Raw genomic sequence first — 13,693 nt, forward strand, 5'->3', positions numbered from 1 at the left:
CACAGGTTTGGGAGAAAAGTGGAACTGGAAAAGGTCTCTTGAGTTGCCAAGTCTAAATTACCTGCCAGCCTTTTTGTCTTGGGTGATGTGACTCTGAAGGCGGCCTTAGCAAGAGCAACGAGTGTCTTGGGTAGCCATCCTAATCAATTGAAGGGCTGTTGAGACCTTATTTCACCACTTCTCTTATGTGTGTTAAGAAATAAAGAGTGGGCGTTTGGCACTTGCCTGCAATCCTTCCTTGAGCATCTCTCACCAGGCATAGAGGTGAATGTCCAAACCCATAACTCCTTTGGTTTTTGATTGCAGCATCTTTACTTCACACTGGACAGGTTGTGTTTTTCCAACCCTGGGTGAACTCTTCAGTGACACATTGCTTTGTTTGCTGACCATCATGTGCAAAAGTAATAAGGTCATATTTTTCAGAGAGGTGACTCATCATCAACCACTTCATAGAAAATGGGGAGTTGTGGCATATTATGAAATAGAAGCAGCTCTAACCAACCAAAGGCTCATATTCTCTGGAGCCTTTCCTAAGGGGTATTTCTGGTGTGCAGCCTCTTGGAAGCTTCAGAACCTAGACCCAAAGAAGGCTACATCCTGAATAGAGGCCTTCACTGCCTCCAGCAACTCATGCAGCTATTGCTTATTTCCTCTCAATAAATTGCACTCTTGAGGCTTTGCAGTTGCTGCCAAGCTTCACTTTATGGGGAGTGGTATTGCCAATTTTTTTTTTACGACAAAGGTCCGTATAGTTAGAAAGCTATGGTTTTCCCAGTAGTGATGTATGGAAGTGAGAGCTGGACCATAAAGAAGGCTGATCGCCGAAGAATTGATGCTTTTGAATTCTGGTGCTGGAGGAGACTCTTGAGAGTCCCATGGACTGCAAGAAGATCAAACGCATCCATTCTGAAGGAAATCAGCCCTGAGCGCTCACTGGAAGGACAGATCCTGAAGCTGAGGCTCCAATACTTTGGACACCTCATGAGAAGAGAAGACTCCCTGGAAAAGACCGTGATGTTGGGAAAGATGGAGGGCACAAGGAGAAGGGGGCGATGGAGGATGAGATGGTGGGACAGTGATCTCGAAGCTACCAGCCTGAGTTTGACCCAACTGCGGGAGGCAGTGGAAGACAGGAGTGCCTGGCGTGCTCTGGTCCAGGGGGTCACGAAGAGTCGGACACGACTAAACAACAGTCACTTTAGTAAGTAGGTTCCTCAAGCTTGTTTGACATCCTGCCTCGGTGCTGGTCACCCAGCCTCAAAGGGAGAAAACGGAGAGAGCCGCCCTTTAAAGCCGTGCAAGGGCTCGCCTCAGCGAGGGAATCGCAAGGGGGCATCCAAGCCGCGCTTCAAGTGCATTCTTAACACGAAAGAACGTTAAGTAAACTAGGCGAGACCGTTGCAAAGCCCACGCCGCCCCAAAAGCCAGGTAGGTGCAGTTTCGTGCTACGCTTGTAAGGAATAAAGCGCAGCCCTGACGCACCCGCCTCATATCCCCCATCCTTTCCTCTGGAGCTCCCGGGTCCTTTTACATAAGGAGGAGCCCCGCACGGGACTTCCGCGACCCTGGGAGACAGCAGGACTACGTTTCCCGTCGTGCTTCGCGAGCTAGCGGCGCCTCCGCTGCGCCAATGGGAGCCGCTCTTACAGACGGGACCCGCGAGCCGTATGTAAGGAGCCATAGCGGAGGCCGCTCGCCGACTTCCTCCGCCGGCCGCCCGCCCGGCTGGGGCCCGAGGCTGAGGAGGCAAAAGCCCAGGTAAAAGGCGACGCTGCGGGGGCCTCGGCGGGAAGGGGAAGGGTCCTGCTGGGCGCCCGCTGCGGAGGGAGCGGCAGGAAGTGACGTTGGGCGGGCTGGAGGGAGACTCTCTGGCCTAGGCCTCACCTCTCCCGCCCCGCCCGCGGTTGCCATGCGACCGAGGAGGGGGCGCGGCCGCTGCCGGCCCGTGACGTCATCGCCGCCCGTCGCGCAGCTGCTGCTGGTGACGCCATGCGGAAGATGTCAAGCGCGGGGTCGGAGGATGGCTGCTTCTCGGGCCGGCTGAGCTGCACGTCCGAGCGGGCAGGAGGGATGCCGCCTCTCTGCTTCTCAAAACGCAGTCTGGCTTCTGAGAAGGCAGGGTGCCTCTGAACATGGGCAGAGTGCTTTCTCCTGCCTCCCTGAAGAAGCTCGCACGGGCCACGTGCCCCTGAGCCTTCCCTTTGTGAAGGGAACGAATGCTTCCTCGCCTCCCTCCCTGCCCGGTCTCTGTCCAAGTGAGTCTCTTTCGCCCCAGGAAGCTGCTGCCACCGCCTGCTGGGGGGCTGCACATGGCGGCGAGAGGGCAGGAAGCCGCTGTTCTGATTTGCCAGGCTGGCTCTGCTCTGCTGCTGCTGCCGCCGTCGAAAGCAACAATGCGTGCCGTTGCTGGAGACCACAGGAGGGGAGAGGGCTGCTCTTGGGCTCGGATCCTGCTGGCCGCAGATTCCCACAAGCATCTGGCTGGCCACTGTGAGAGCAGGATGCTGAACTGGACGGGCCGTTGGCCTGATGATGATAATAACAACCACCATGATGATGATTTTATTGTTTGTACCCTGCGCATCTGACTGGGTTGCCCCAGCCACTCTGGGCAGCTTCCAGCAGACTCTTCTTACGTTCTTAAAAATGCCTGAATCACTGCTTTCTGGTTTGCTGCTTGTTTCAGGAGTACTACTTGCAAAGGAATGCTATGCAATGACTTACTGGGTGGCTAAAGAGGTGGAAACCTTTGCAAGTTTCACAACAAAATATGTGAATTGGTTTGAACCTGTGCAAATAATACATTGGAGACTGTTAGGTAGTGGTTAGAGCACCATTCTGCAACCTGGTGTCTTAGAGATCGTTTGTACTACAACTTCCATTAGCCCCAGAATCATATGGCTAAGCTTCCGCTGCTGGGAGTTGTAGTCCAAAACATTTGGTGGTGACCAGGTTAGTACATCAGCCTGGGTGACTTTGGCCAGTTATTCTCTCTCGATGTAGCCCACCTCATAAGATTGTTCTGAGAATAAAATAGGTAAGAGGAGAACTGTGTGTGCTGCTCTCTGGTGCCTGGAGGAAGAGTGGGCAAAAGATAAAAAGAACAAAACTGCCACTCTCCTGAACTCTCTCATTTTAATTATCACTTGGCTAGCAGGTGACCAGACAACTTGATGGACTTTGGAATAGTTCATGAACTAGGAAGACTTCTTGGAACCATGGAATGGGGGGAGGAGAACGAATATTTATGAGTTCTGGCAGATACTGGGGCAGGGCAGAGCAATCCTAAATGGGGTTGAGGGGATTGAGACAGCAAATCTACAGCCACATTCTAAGCCCTCCTACTGGCTCATATCAGGTAGGGTGGGCATTTTGCAGTTTTTCAGTGCTGTAGCTCAAGATTGGTGTGGCTTAGGGATCGAGAATCAGGGGCTTTCAATCCATCCCTCTGTGCTGACTAGGATCTGGGAGATTCCCACTCAGGAAGCTCACTTGGCATGACCTTGGGCCAGTCATTGCCTCTCAGTCTAACCTACTTCTCAGGGTTGTTTGGATTGGGGATTAATGAGGAGAGGGGAAACAATATACGCCACCTTGAGCTCCTTAGAAAAAGGTGAGATATAAAGAAAATAATTAAATGATTGCCTCCCCCTTGAATTCACCTTTTTGTACTAATTATTGAAGAGTTTTGTTTATTTTCATGATTCTGCATTTGTTTATAGTTTGAGATGTGTTGTGAATAATCTGAAATGCAGGGCATCCCTTAGAGCTAAAAGTAGGCTGGAAGCGATGATGCATCTGGGTTGTGGGGGGTGATGCTTCTAAGTAGGTAAAGGGTCTGCCTGGCTGTCCACTGGACCTTGACCTAGGCAGAATCTGATCAGTCCTTTCCTCCTCCACCATTGACGGAGATCGGGAGAGAAAGAGAGCAGTCCCCAAATCAATATTTGCCTTCCAGCAGCAGCAGCGAGTCCCAATATGTGTGACTTCCCTGACTCTATCTGAGAATGCAAGGGCTAGTGGCAAGATTCACATTTCGCATGCATCTTTCCCCCTTTATGACCTCATTGGAACATCACAGCAGAGGTTCCTTGCCAGAAAATGCTTCATTGTGACACCACTGGGCTGGTGGTCCGAGTTCTTCCCAGAATCTTGAGAGTGATTCATGGCATCCCTAGATCCCGCCCCTTCTTGGTCCATCCTCAGTTCTGGGGTCATGTAAAACAGGCACCTAACAGATTATATCACTTTCAACATGGATAGCTGGACATTGGACTGAACAGCACGGGTTAATGATGTTCCTTTGGACTTTGGGGGAAGCAGGAGTGGGGATTGGTATGTTCGATGCTGTGCATCAGGGACAGCCAACATGGTGCCCCCCAGGTGTTGCTGGAGGAGAGCTCTTATCATTCTTGGCCTGCTGCCACACTGGATGCAGCTGTTGGGAGTCAGGAGTCCAACAGCCTCACTGCACCTAATTTATTTATTTAGGTCACTTTGTTCCTTCTGCAGTCCTGTAAGGAAGGTTCCTTCCTCCCATTTTAGGAGGTGGGAAACTGAGGCTTTGATTTGCACAGCACAGATACCGCATACACACATCTCCACATACACACATTTTTTGTTGTTGATTGATAATGTGGCCTACCAAATGGAACTGGACTGAGATGCCTAAGTTTTGGAGCAGGTCTGCTTAATCTGATCCTCCTTGCGGGAAAGGTCACCTAAGGTTAGCAACCTGGAAAATGAATGTCTGAACTGATTAGTGTTTGAACGGAGTTCGGATGTTAATAGGGGTCCTTTGCTTCCAATGCCATAATTATCACTCCAGATTTAAAAGGGCATGTAGGGAAAATGAAGACAAGATGAACCAAGCTGTGTGTGTTTCATAAGGTTGAAAAGGTCAGGTGCACCTGAGGGACAAATGAGACCTGACATCTCAGAAGCATTTTATTATTTTTGCCTACATCAGTGTGTTAGGTCATACTGGGGTGGAGGGAGCTAACCTGCCCCCCCCTCACTGTAGTTGTATCTGCTGCTGAGATGTGAATATACAGGGAGCTATGATGTCTATATGGTTCTGTCTGTCCATAGCTAACAGCAGCTCCTTTTTGTGCTTCCTGCACAGCTGATCAAAACTGACCCCCTTGCAGCTTCTTTTTAGCAACAACAACAAACAGGTAGATCATCTCTGACATCATGTTTGCTTCTGAAAGCCCCTACAGAGCACCCTTTGCTTGAATGCACTTGGAGCGAGACATTCCAATTGATCAGATCTCTCATTTCTTTGTGCCTTCCTTTTGTCCAGGCTGCCTGAAGGATGGAATCAAACCCTGCCAGGAGTAAAGTCCCAGCTTTCTTATCAGACTTGGGGAAAGCTACCCTGAGAGGCATCAGGAAATGCCCCCGGTGCGGCACCTACAACGGCACCCGCGGGCTGAGCTGCAAGAACAAGACTTGCGGCACCATCTTCCGCTATGGCACCCGGAAGCAGGCCGGCGTCGACGCGGTCAAAATCAACACTGGCTCTGATCTACAGGTCTATTCAGTGCGGCAGAGGGACAGGGGGCCAGAGTACCGGTGCTTTGTGGAGCTGGGAGTTTCGGAGACCACCATCCAGACGGTAGACGGGACCATCATCACACAGCTCAGCTCTGGGCGCTGCTACGTCCCATCGTGTTTGAAGGCGGCTGCACAAGGGGTGGTGGAAAACCAGTGCCAGCACATTAAACTGGCTGTGAACTGTCAGGCAGAGGCCACCCCGTTGCCCCTGAAAAGCTCAGTCTTGAACTCGTTGCAGGCCTCTGCTGAGACAAAGCAAACCTTATGGCAGTTGGCCACGGAGTCCACCGGGCCCCTAGTTCAGAGGATTACCAAGAACATCCTAGTGGTGAAGTGCAAAGCCAGCCAGAAGCATAGCTTGGGTTACCTCCACATCTCCTTCTCCCACAAGGCTGGCCACAAGAGCAGGGCGGAACACCGCTTCCTCTGCTCCTGCCAGTCGCTGAAGTCCAGCAAGGCCACCTCTGCTAAGGAAGAGGCAAGCCAGAAATGCAATCACTTCTTTGCCTGCCTCTGTGCCTTTGCCAGCGATGATCTCTTGGCCCAGGAGTTTGCAGATTTCCTCAGCTATGATTCCAGCGGTGGGTAAGGTCAGAGAACATGAGTGAGGCTGAAAGGATGTGGTCAGCAGACAGCTCAGGCCAAGTGCATGAAATAAAGAACCCCCCTGCCATGCCTGTACGTGGGGTGTGTGGGTGTGCAGACTGGAATACCTTGCAAGGGCTGAGCCCCTGCAGCTCACCCTGGGAATACCACTGACAGTCCCTGTAGGCAGGCTTAGAAGCAGAGGGAGCTCACTGCATTTAAGCTCACATTTTACGAGGAGAAACGGAGAGTGAAGACTCAAACCTTCAACCTCTTCTCTCCTGCAACTCCAGGTCTGAAGTCAACAGTAGGAGCCCAGCTTCTCTGTCAGCCTGAATCTGCGCTGAGCTCTGGAGAGGCTGCTGCCTCCAAGGCCAAAAAGAGGAAAAAAGATGAAGGAATGGGTGAGAATATTAAATTTTGACTTGTGTTACATGTTCCACTTTGATACGGATGATTCTTACCTGCATCCATAGTGCAGAGTTTGCCTTTCGGGGATCATCATAGCTACTAGCAGCACTTGTTATAGTGCTAGAGCCTTCATTGAGTCCTGTGTGGCTTGGATACTCCCACAATTGGAAGAGACCCACGGGAAGTATTTTAAATGCATTGGGGTCACCAATGCAATATCCTCCAGACATTGTGGACTACAACTCTCATCACCCTGCCCTGACCAGACCGTTAACCATGTTAGCTGGGACTGATGGGAGTTGTAGTTCAGCAACATCTGGCAGGCACCATCTTTGCTTTCCCAGTGCTACTCATTCTAAAGCTGTTGCAACCTTTACTTTTAAGGCACACAAGCAAGTGGCCCCCTCTTGTCTCAAGACGTGGCAAACACAAACCTGCGCAAAAGTGGATTGAAAAAGCCAGCGGTTGCTTCACTGAAAAGGCAAGGTGAGTCTTCTTTCTGCCAGCTCAGCAAGCTGCAAGGAACGCAAAGCAGAAATGGACTGAGAGGGTTTTCCACAAAAGGCCAGTTTTGCTCAGCCTACACTCTACTTTCCAGCTGTGTTCTTTAGTTCCTTCAGCTTTTTGGTCTTCCTGCCTTATATGCATGTCTGGGGAACTGTATTACACTCCCTTTCCTCTCCATGAGGAAATAAATTAATATAAGAAATTAAAGACTTGAAACCTCAGCCCTGACCTTGTCTCTCTTAAGATTCTGAGCATCCTAAAGTGAAAGCTGGTCATTATAAGAACTTTGTAACATTAATAGTAGAGTGCCTGTGTTTGCTTGTTTTCTTTTCCCCTCTCTATCCCTTTTTCCTTTTGTGTCATTCACATATTTTTAGATTGTCTCTTGGCGAGTACTTGTGACCGAGTAAGATTGTCTTCCATGAACACAGTCTTAGGGGTGTGTCTGTAAATGGCTGTGGAGGCCAATTCTGGATCCGCACATCCTTCCACAGTGGGGACATAGGTTTCCGGGTGGGAGTTGATCGCAATGAGGATTTGCCAAACGTACCTTCCTCTTAGGTTTTTTCTCCCTTTGCTCCCGAATTTGTGCTTCTTTACGAGGCCTTTAGGAGAGGCTGCTCTCCAATGGGGGGGGGGAGTGCTGTGGTGTTCAGGTCATAGCTGTCAACGTTTCCCCCTTTTTAAGGGAAATTCCCTTATTCTGAATAGGATTCCTCGCAAGAAAAGGGAAAAGTTGACAGCTATGGTTCAGGTCCTGCTTGCAGGTTTCCCAAAAGAGGCACCTGGTTGGCCACTGTGAGCCAGGAGAAGAAGAGGAGGAGTTTGGATTTGATATTCCGCCTTTCACTCCCTTTTAAGGAGTCTCAAAGCGGCTAACAATCTCCTTTCCCTTCCTCCCCCACAACAAACACTCTGTGAGGTGAGTGGGGCTGAGAGACTTCAGAGAAGTGTGACTGGCCCAAGGTCACCCAGCAGCTGCAGGTGGAGGAGCGGAGACGCAAACCCAGTTCCCCAGATTACGAGACTACCGCTCTTAACCACTACACCACACTGGCTGGGTGGCCATTGGCCTGATGTGCTTAGGTTAAGAGTTTTCCTTTTCCTTAGCTTGCAGTCAGCTGCTTGATGAATCGCAAGTAACCTTGTCCTTCCAAGAGTGGTTGGCCAGTGTCACGGAACGCATCCACCAAGCCATGCATTACCAGTTTGACGGTAAGTCTCCTCTGACCTCACCTTTATCCCTTGAATCCTTGTTCATATTATAAGAGGATCATCGGATGGAATGCCCTGCAGTGTCTTGTGTAAGTGGCTTTTGTCTGCGTAAGGCTATTCTCCAGTAGCACTCAGATGGTACTGATATGATTGGTGTCAGGTTGCACTCGACACTGTTAATTTCTTAGGGGGAAAGAGAGAGAGAGCATTTATGGCTAAATGAAACTGGCAGAGAAGCCCTCTCACTATGTTTAATTTACACACTGGGCTCAAATAAACTGGCAGCAGCAGAAACCAGATCTAGACAAGGTTGATTGGCTGGAGCCAATCAAGAACCTCCTGCCGCCTCCTCCTGTACTCCTATACTGCTTTCTGGAGTCACAGACTCAATCTTTAGTGGCACTCCTGGTTCCCAGCTGAACGTAGTGCTGTTGTGAACTGCAGACCCAAAAGAGGACTTGTGGGAGTGGTTGGGTGCGGGAGTACCAAAGAAAGATGTCCAAAACATCAAAATGGCCAGTTCTAATACTTCATTAAAAATTGTGTACACTTACTGCAAATCAGCCTGACTGATCTCCCAGCCTTTACAGGCGCAGGACCGACACTGCAGCAAGGAGATGGCTTGTTCGTCCCCAAGCAACCATTCATGTATTCTTTATGCAGAAAGCAGAACACCTCGCTTTGGCCAGGACTTCCCATCACTTCACCTGGGCAGTTGCAAGCAGAATGCCTGCTGACTCTAGGAGCCAGTCAATAAAATATATATGTATGTGTTTGAGCATAGAAGAGAATTGGACTAACTGATAAAAACTGCCCCATATATCAGAACTTTGGGATGGTTGAGCTCTCTTGTCTCTCTCGCACACACCAGTCTCCATCTGTTCCCTGGCTGCCCACAAAATATTCACCCAGAGGAAATCCTACATAGCTATCCCATAGCTGTGAAGTTTTTTCTCTCTCTCACTCTTACACATCCAACCTCCTCTCTGGTTATCTTTGTGAATTATTTCAAGAGTTTTCACCTCAATAGGTTTTTTCCCCCTTCCTTTTTTATGATCTAGCTTGAGCCTTTGTCCTTGTTGAAATGTCTAGACATTATTATGTTGTTCCTCTCCAAAGCATTTCTTCACTTGTGCATGTTTTTACCCAGGCAAACCAGAGCCGCTGGTGTTCCACATCCCCCAGGCTTTCTTCGAGGCTCTTCAGCAGAGGATTTCTGTTGGAAGCATCAAGAAGCGGATGCCAAATTCGACCACAGGTACGCAACCTTTAGAGCATCTTTTCTGTGGGAAGCCACTTGGGATATTAGCTGCACATCGATGCTGACTTGTAATAGAAAGCCTGTATTGAGGCATAAGAAAGCTTAACATGAGTCGGCAGTGTGATGCAGCAGCAACAGAAGCTAATACTGTTCTAGGCTGCTGCAGCAGAAGTAGATCAAGGGAAGCGATAGTACTGCTCTATTCTGCCTTGGTCAGACCCCACCTGGAGTCCTGTGTCCACTTCTGGGCACCACAATTTGAGAAGGATATTGACCAGCTGGAAGGTGTGCAGAGGAAGGTGACCAAGAGGATCAGGGGTCTGGAAACAGGCCTTGTGAGGAACGGTTGGGGGAGTTGGGGATGTTTAGCCTGGAGAAGGCAAGGCTGAGGGGTGATATGAGAGCCATCTTCAAATATGTGGAGATGGAGCCAGGTTGTTATTTTTTTGCTGTGCCAGAGGAGAGGACCAGAACCAATGGATTCAAATAACAAGATTCTGACTAAACATTAGGAAGAACTTCCTAGTTGTAAGACAGTGAGACTGACTCACTAGGAAGCTGATAGACTCTCTTTCACTGGAGGTTTCTAAGCAGAGGTCAAATGGCCTCCTGTCAGGGGTTCTTTAGCTGTGATTCCTGCCTTGCAGGGGCTTAGACTAGATGACCCTTTAGCTCAGGCTTCCTCAACCTCGGCCCTCCAGATGTTTTTGGCCTACAACTCCCATGGTTCCTAGCTAGCAGGACCAGTGGTCGGGGATGATGGGAACTGTAGTCTCAAAACATCTGGAGGGCCGAGGTTGAGGAAGCCTACTTTAGGTCTCTTTCCAGCTCTACAATTCTATAAACAGTGGGAGCATGCTGCAGAGCTGAAAGGCCTCTCTGCACAGCCTCTCCTTGTGGCCTCAGAAGAACTTTATGCCACGGTGATTGTGACCCTTGTGGTCCCTTCCAACTCTACAACTCATCTGTTTCTGTGACTCCCTTGACATCACATTTCGTCCCCTTTCTCAACACCATGTGAAAGGGATAGCCAACAGATGCCCTCTGGTTGTTGTTGGAAGCCACCTTCCATCACTCTCGGCCAGTGTGGCCAAAGATCAGGAATGGTGGGAATTGTAGGGAGCAGCAGCTTGAGGGTGCCGTGTTGGCTCCCTCTGCCATTGGAGTTGGCCACAGGTGGAGGAATGTGGCCGCCATCACACCACCTTGATGGGCTTCTTCCTTTCCAGCTTTTGTCCGGAAAGATGCTTTGCCCCTGGGCACCTTTTCCAAATATACGTGGCACATCACAAACATCTTGCAAGTCAAACAGATCTTTGATACCCTTGAGGTAAGACCCCCCCTTGCTCCTCTTGTCTACGGTTTTTCTCTGTTATGTGAAAAGATGGGAGGGCATTCATTGGGTTGGGGAGGAAGGGCCAGCGCTGGGCATAACATTTTATGTTGCATCCTGGGATTAAAAGTTTGAGGAACTGGCCTCTGGGGGTTAGCATGAGCTTCCTAGAATAATTCCCTTATGATCTACTGGTTGTGATGATTCTGGAAGAGGGTTAGAGAAATTCATGGAAGGGAGGACTCCTGGTGGCTGCTAGCCCTGATGGCTCAACTCTGCCTCCACGGTCCGAGGCAGCAATGCTTCCCAATACCAATTGCTGGAAACTACAGGAGGGGAGTTTTCCTGCTCAAATTCTGCTTGCAGGATTCTGCAGGCATCTGGTTGGCCACTGTGAGAACAGAATGTTGGACTAGATGGGCCACTGGCCTGATCCAGCGAGGCTTTTCTTAGGTTCTTACTCAACTCCCAGAACTTTGGCACCTTGGTTTCTGCAGGGTGAGGATCAAACTCTGGGCTTACAAAGGGCCTCTTGCAAAGGGATGCCGCTCTCGTTTGCCTGTAGAGAAATCCTGTGTTTTCATCTCCCATTCCCAACTCCTCTTCCCAGATGCCTTTGAAAATCACACGCAGCTTCATCCAGAACCAGGATGGCACCTACGAGCCCTTTAAGTGCCCCAAAGTTGAGGTGGAGAGCATCCCAGACACTTACGGGCGCTTGGAGAAGCAGCCAGTCCTCCGGCCTCTGGAGTTGAAAACCTTCCTGAAAGTTGGTAGGTGTATAAGCTGATCCCTTTGCACCTCAAAGGAGCCTCCTTTTCCCACCAGCTCACAGATTTGTAGAGTTGGAAGCGAATCCAACCCTCCTCTTGGAGAAACATGTTTTTTTCCACACACAGTGGGGAAAGAAGGTCTAAAGTGCTCCTCTCCTCTTTCTGGCTTCCTTCCTCCCAGGCAACACATCCCCTGATCAGAAGGAACCGACGCCTTTCATCATTGAGTGGATTCCAGATATCCTCCCCCAGTCAAAAATTGGTGAACTGAGGATTAAGTTTGAATATGGCCACTACAGAAATGGTCACACCACCGACTACCAGGAGCAGCGCGCTTCCCTTGAACAGACCCTGGAGCTGATGCCTCTCACCACCATCACCTTCCCTTGAACTCGTCATGCAGTTCTTGCACAGCTTGGTTTGCACAACCCTGCCCTGCAGCTGGTCAGCCTTTGCGGGTATCAGTTAGCCATTTGACTGGGGAACGCGCCAGGAGCCGGAATGCAGCAGGGATTCACTACAAATGACCCACTTCTTCTTTTTAAGCAGCTGCACTAGAAACTTCTGCCTCTTTCCTTTCAAACAGCATTTTCAGTCGCTTCTTGGGACAAAATTAATTCACGCGCTCTCCACTTCTACTCTGAGACTCACCTGTGCGCCGACCTATGATTGCTGGTTTTTTCCGCCACCCTATTTTGCACACTTGACAGATTACAGGTGAGGGTGGAGCAGAATGTCCAGGTGCTCGGCTGCCTTGGCTAATTACCATCCCCTTACTGGCATATTTTGCAATATATTTCTACAATAAACTAAATTGAACCAATTCCAATGTTTTGAGTTCAGTCTCTCAGATAAGCACCAGCAAGCTTGAGCCTTCTCCCATTCACACAGTTCCTGCTTTGAGTCACCCCTAGAGTGTACTTTCACAAAAGCAAAACTGAGGCTGGAATTTCTGGCTTGTTGGGGTCTGTATCCAGTAATTACCTATGCAATTACTGCAAACTCCTGCAAGTGAACTGACTTTGCAGAGGTTGAATGCATCAGCTGGTCTGTGCACCAGGAACCAAATTCAGACTTCTTTCTGGATAAAGGATGTGTGGAGTTTGCAAACGATAGTACTGCATTCTTCAGCACTTGAACAGAGACACTAAGCAGGGTCCAGGCCAAGTAGAGCACTAAGTCTTCCTCATGGCACGGACATGATTTAAGCACACACTGCACCGTGAGCAACCAGTGGCATTTAAAAAGATATCAGGCAGAATTACAGCTTCCCAAGGACATCAACACCAGCCCCGGGGAAAGTCCCCTGCTTCCCGTTTCTCTAGTACAAATGATCTTAGACCATTCAATGTTGTGAAGCAAATTGATAGGAAAATAGGTGGTACGATGGCATTAAATGTTAGGGAGAGGAGAGGGAAGAACTTGACTGAGATATGAAAGCTAGCAGCTAAACTTATGAGTGTAACAATGGAATGTCTAGCTGCTCTTTTTTTATAACAAGAATACAAAGCTGAAAATGAATGAACTGCAGCTAAAACATTACGTTCATTTTTCACATGGTCTGGTCCTTGCCCTGCCCACCCCCCTAATATTCTTAAGAGGGTCTCTTCTCCTGCCTTCAGAGAGTAGCTGGAAGTAGGGAGGCAAAAAACAGGCCCTCCTTCCACTCTGCAGTTTAAATCCGAAATGTTAGGCACAGTACTGCGCCCAGAGCTCAAATTGTTCATGCTAATGAAATTCCCTGTTGCAAAATGTGCCTAGAACAATGGGAGTTTCGAACACTGAACTTGACCCAGAGGTTACTATTTCTGGCAGCAGCAGACCTTGGTTTGTAACAGGCCATCCATCCCCTGCTGTTTGGACTAGGGTCCACTGTAAGCAAAATCAAGTACTGCTTAGCAACGTTAGGAGGCAGTGTTGCCCTAAGCAGGAACCACAAAGGCTGCCGTTGGAGGTACATTCAACATCCCAGGCTGCCCTTTTGATAAAAGGATGGGGAAAAGCAAAGGCTGCAATTCTTCTTCATTACTTCCTCACAAAGGATTGCTT

At 49.4% G+C, this 13,693-nt stretch overlaps 1 protein-coding gene and 1 long non-coding RNA gene across 7 annotated transcripts in view; one reads left to right on the top strand and one right to left on the bottom strand.

Annotated features, from left to right (window-relative positions):
- Window positions 1-13,693, bottom strand: part of LOC310683944 — a 255,003-nt gene that overhangs the window by 102,396 nt on the left and 138,914 nt on the right. The window lies entirely within an intron of this gene.
- Window positions 1,645-12,467, top strand: LOC310683708 (uncharacterized protein C2orf42). 6 transcript variants are annotated; one of them, XM_083454027.1, is made up of 9 exons: window positions 1,645-1,758; window positions 5,306-6,140; window positions 6,438-6,548; window positions 6,940-7,041; window positions 8,173-8,277; window positions 9,428-9,535; window positions 10,768-10,868; window positions 11,482-11,644; window positions 11,826-12,467. In XM_083454027.1, the coding sequence occupies exons 2-9, from the start codon at window positions 5,318-5,320 to the stop codon at window positions 12,032-12,034; spliced, it is 1,722 nt and encodes a 573-aa protein (XP_083310153.1). In that variant the 5' UTR covers window positions 1,645-1,758; window positions 5,306-5,317; the 3' UTR covers window positions 12,035-12,467. The 6 variants fall into 6 exon arrangements, with proteins under 6 accessions (XP_083310153.1, XP_083310156.1, XP_083310152.1 ...); XM_083454030.1 differs by having other exon boundaries at window positions 1,690-4,009; XM_083454026.1 differs by lacking the exon at window positions 1,645-1,758 and adding an exon at window positions 1,943-2,255.

Source organism: Podarcis tiliguerta, assembly GCF_965153285.1.
Source record: "Podarcis tiliguerta genome assembly, chromosome: 8".
NCBI lineage: Eukaryota > Metazoa > Chordata > Lepidosauria > Squamata > Lacertidae > Podarcis > Podarcis tiliguerta.

Bases quoted from the DNA above. Each gene is read 5' to 3' on its own strand.
- LOC310683708 (XM_083454027.1), top strand. From the start codon at position 5,318: ATGGAATCAAACCCTGCCAGGAGTAAAGTCCCAGCTTTCTTATCAGAC. The intron at 6,141-6,437 runs GTGGGTAAGGTC...CTGCAACTCCAG, and splicing joins CCTCAGCTATGATTCCAGCG to GTCTGAAGTCAACAGTAGGA. The intron at 7,042-8,172 runs GTGAGTCTTCTT...CCTTTTCCTTAG, and splicing joins TGCTTCACTGAAAAGGCAAG to CTTGCAGTCAGCTGCTTGAT.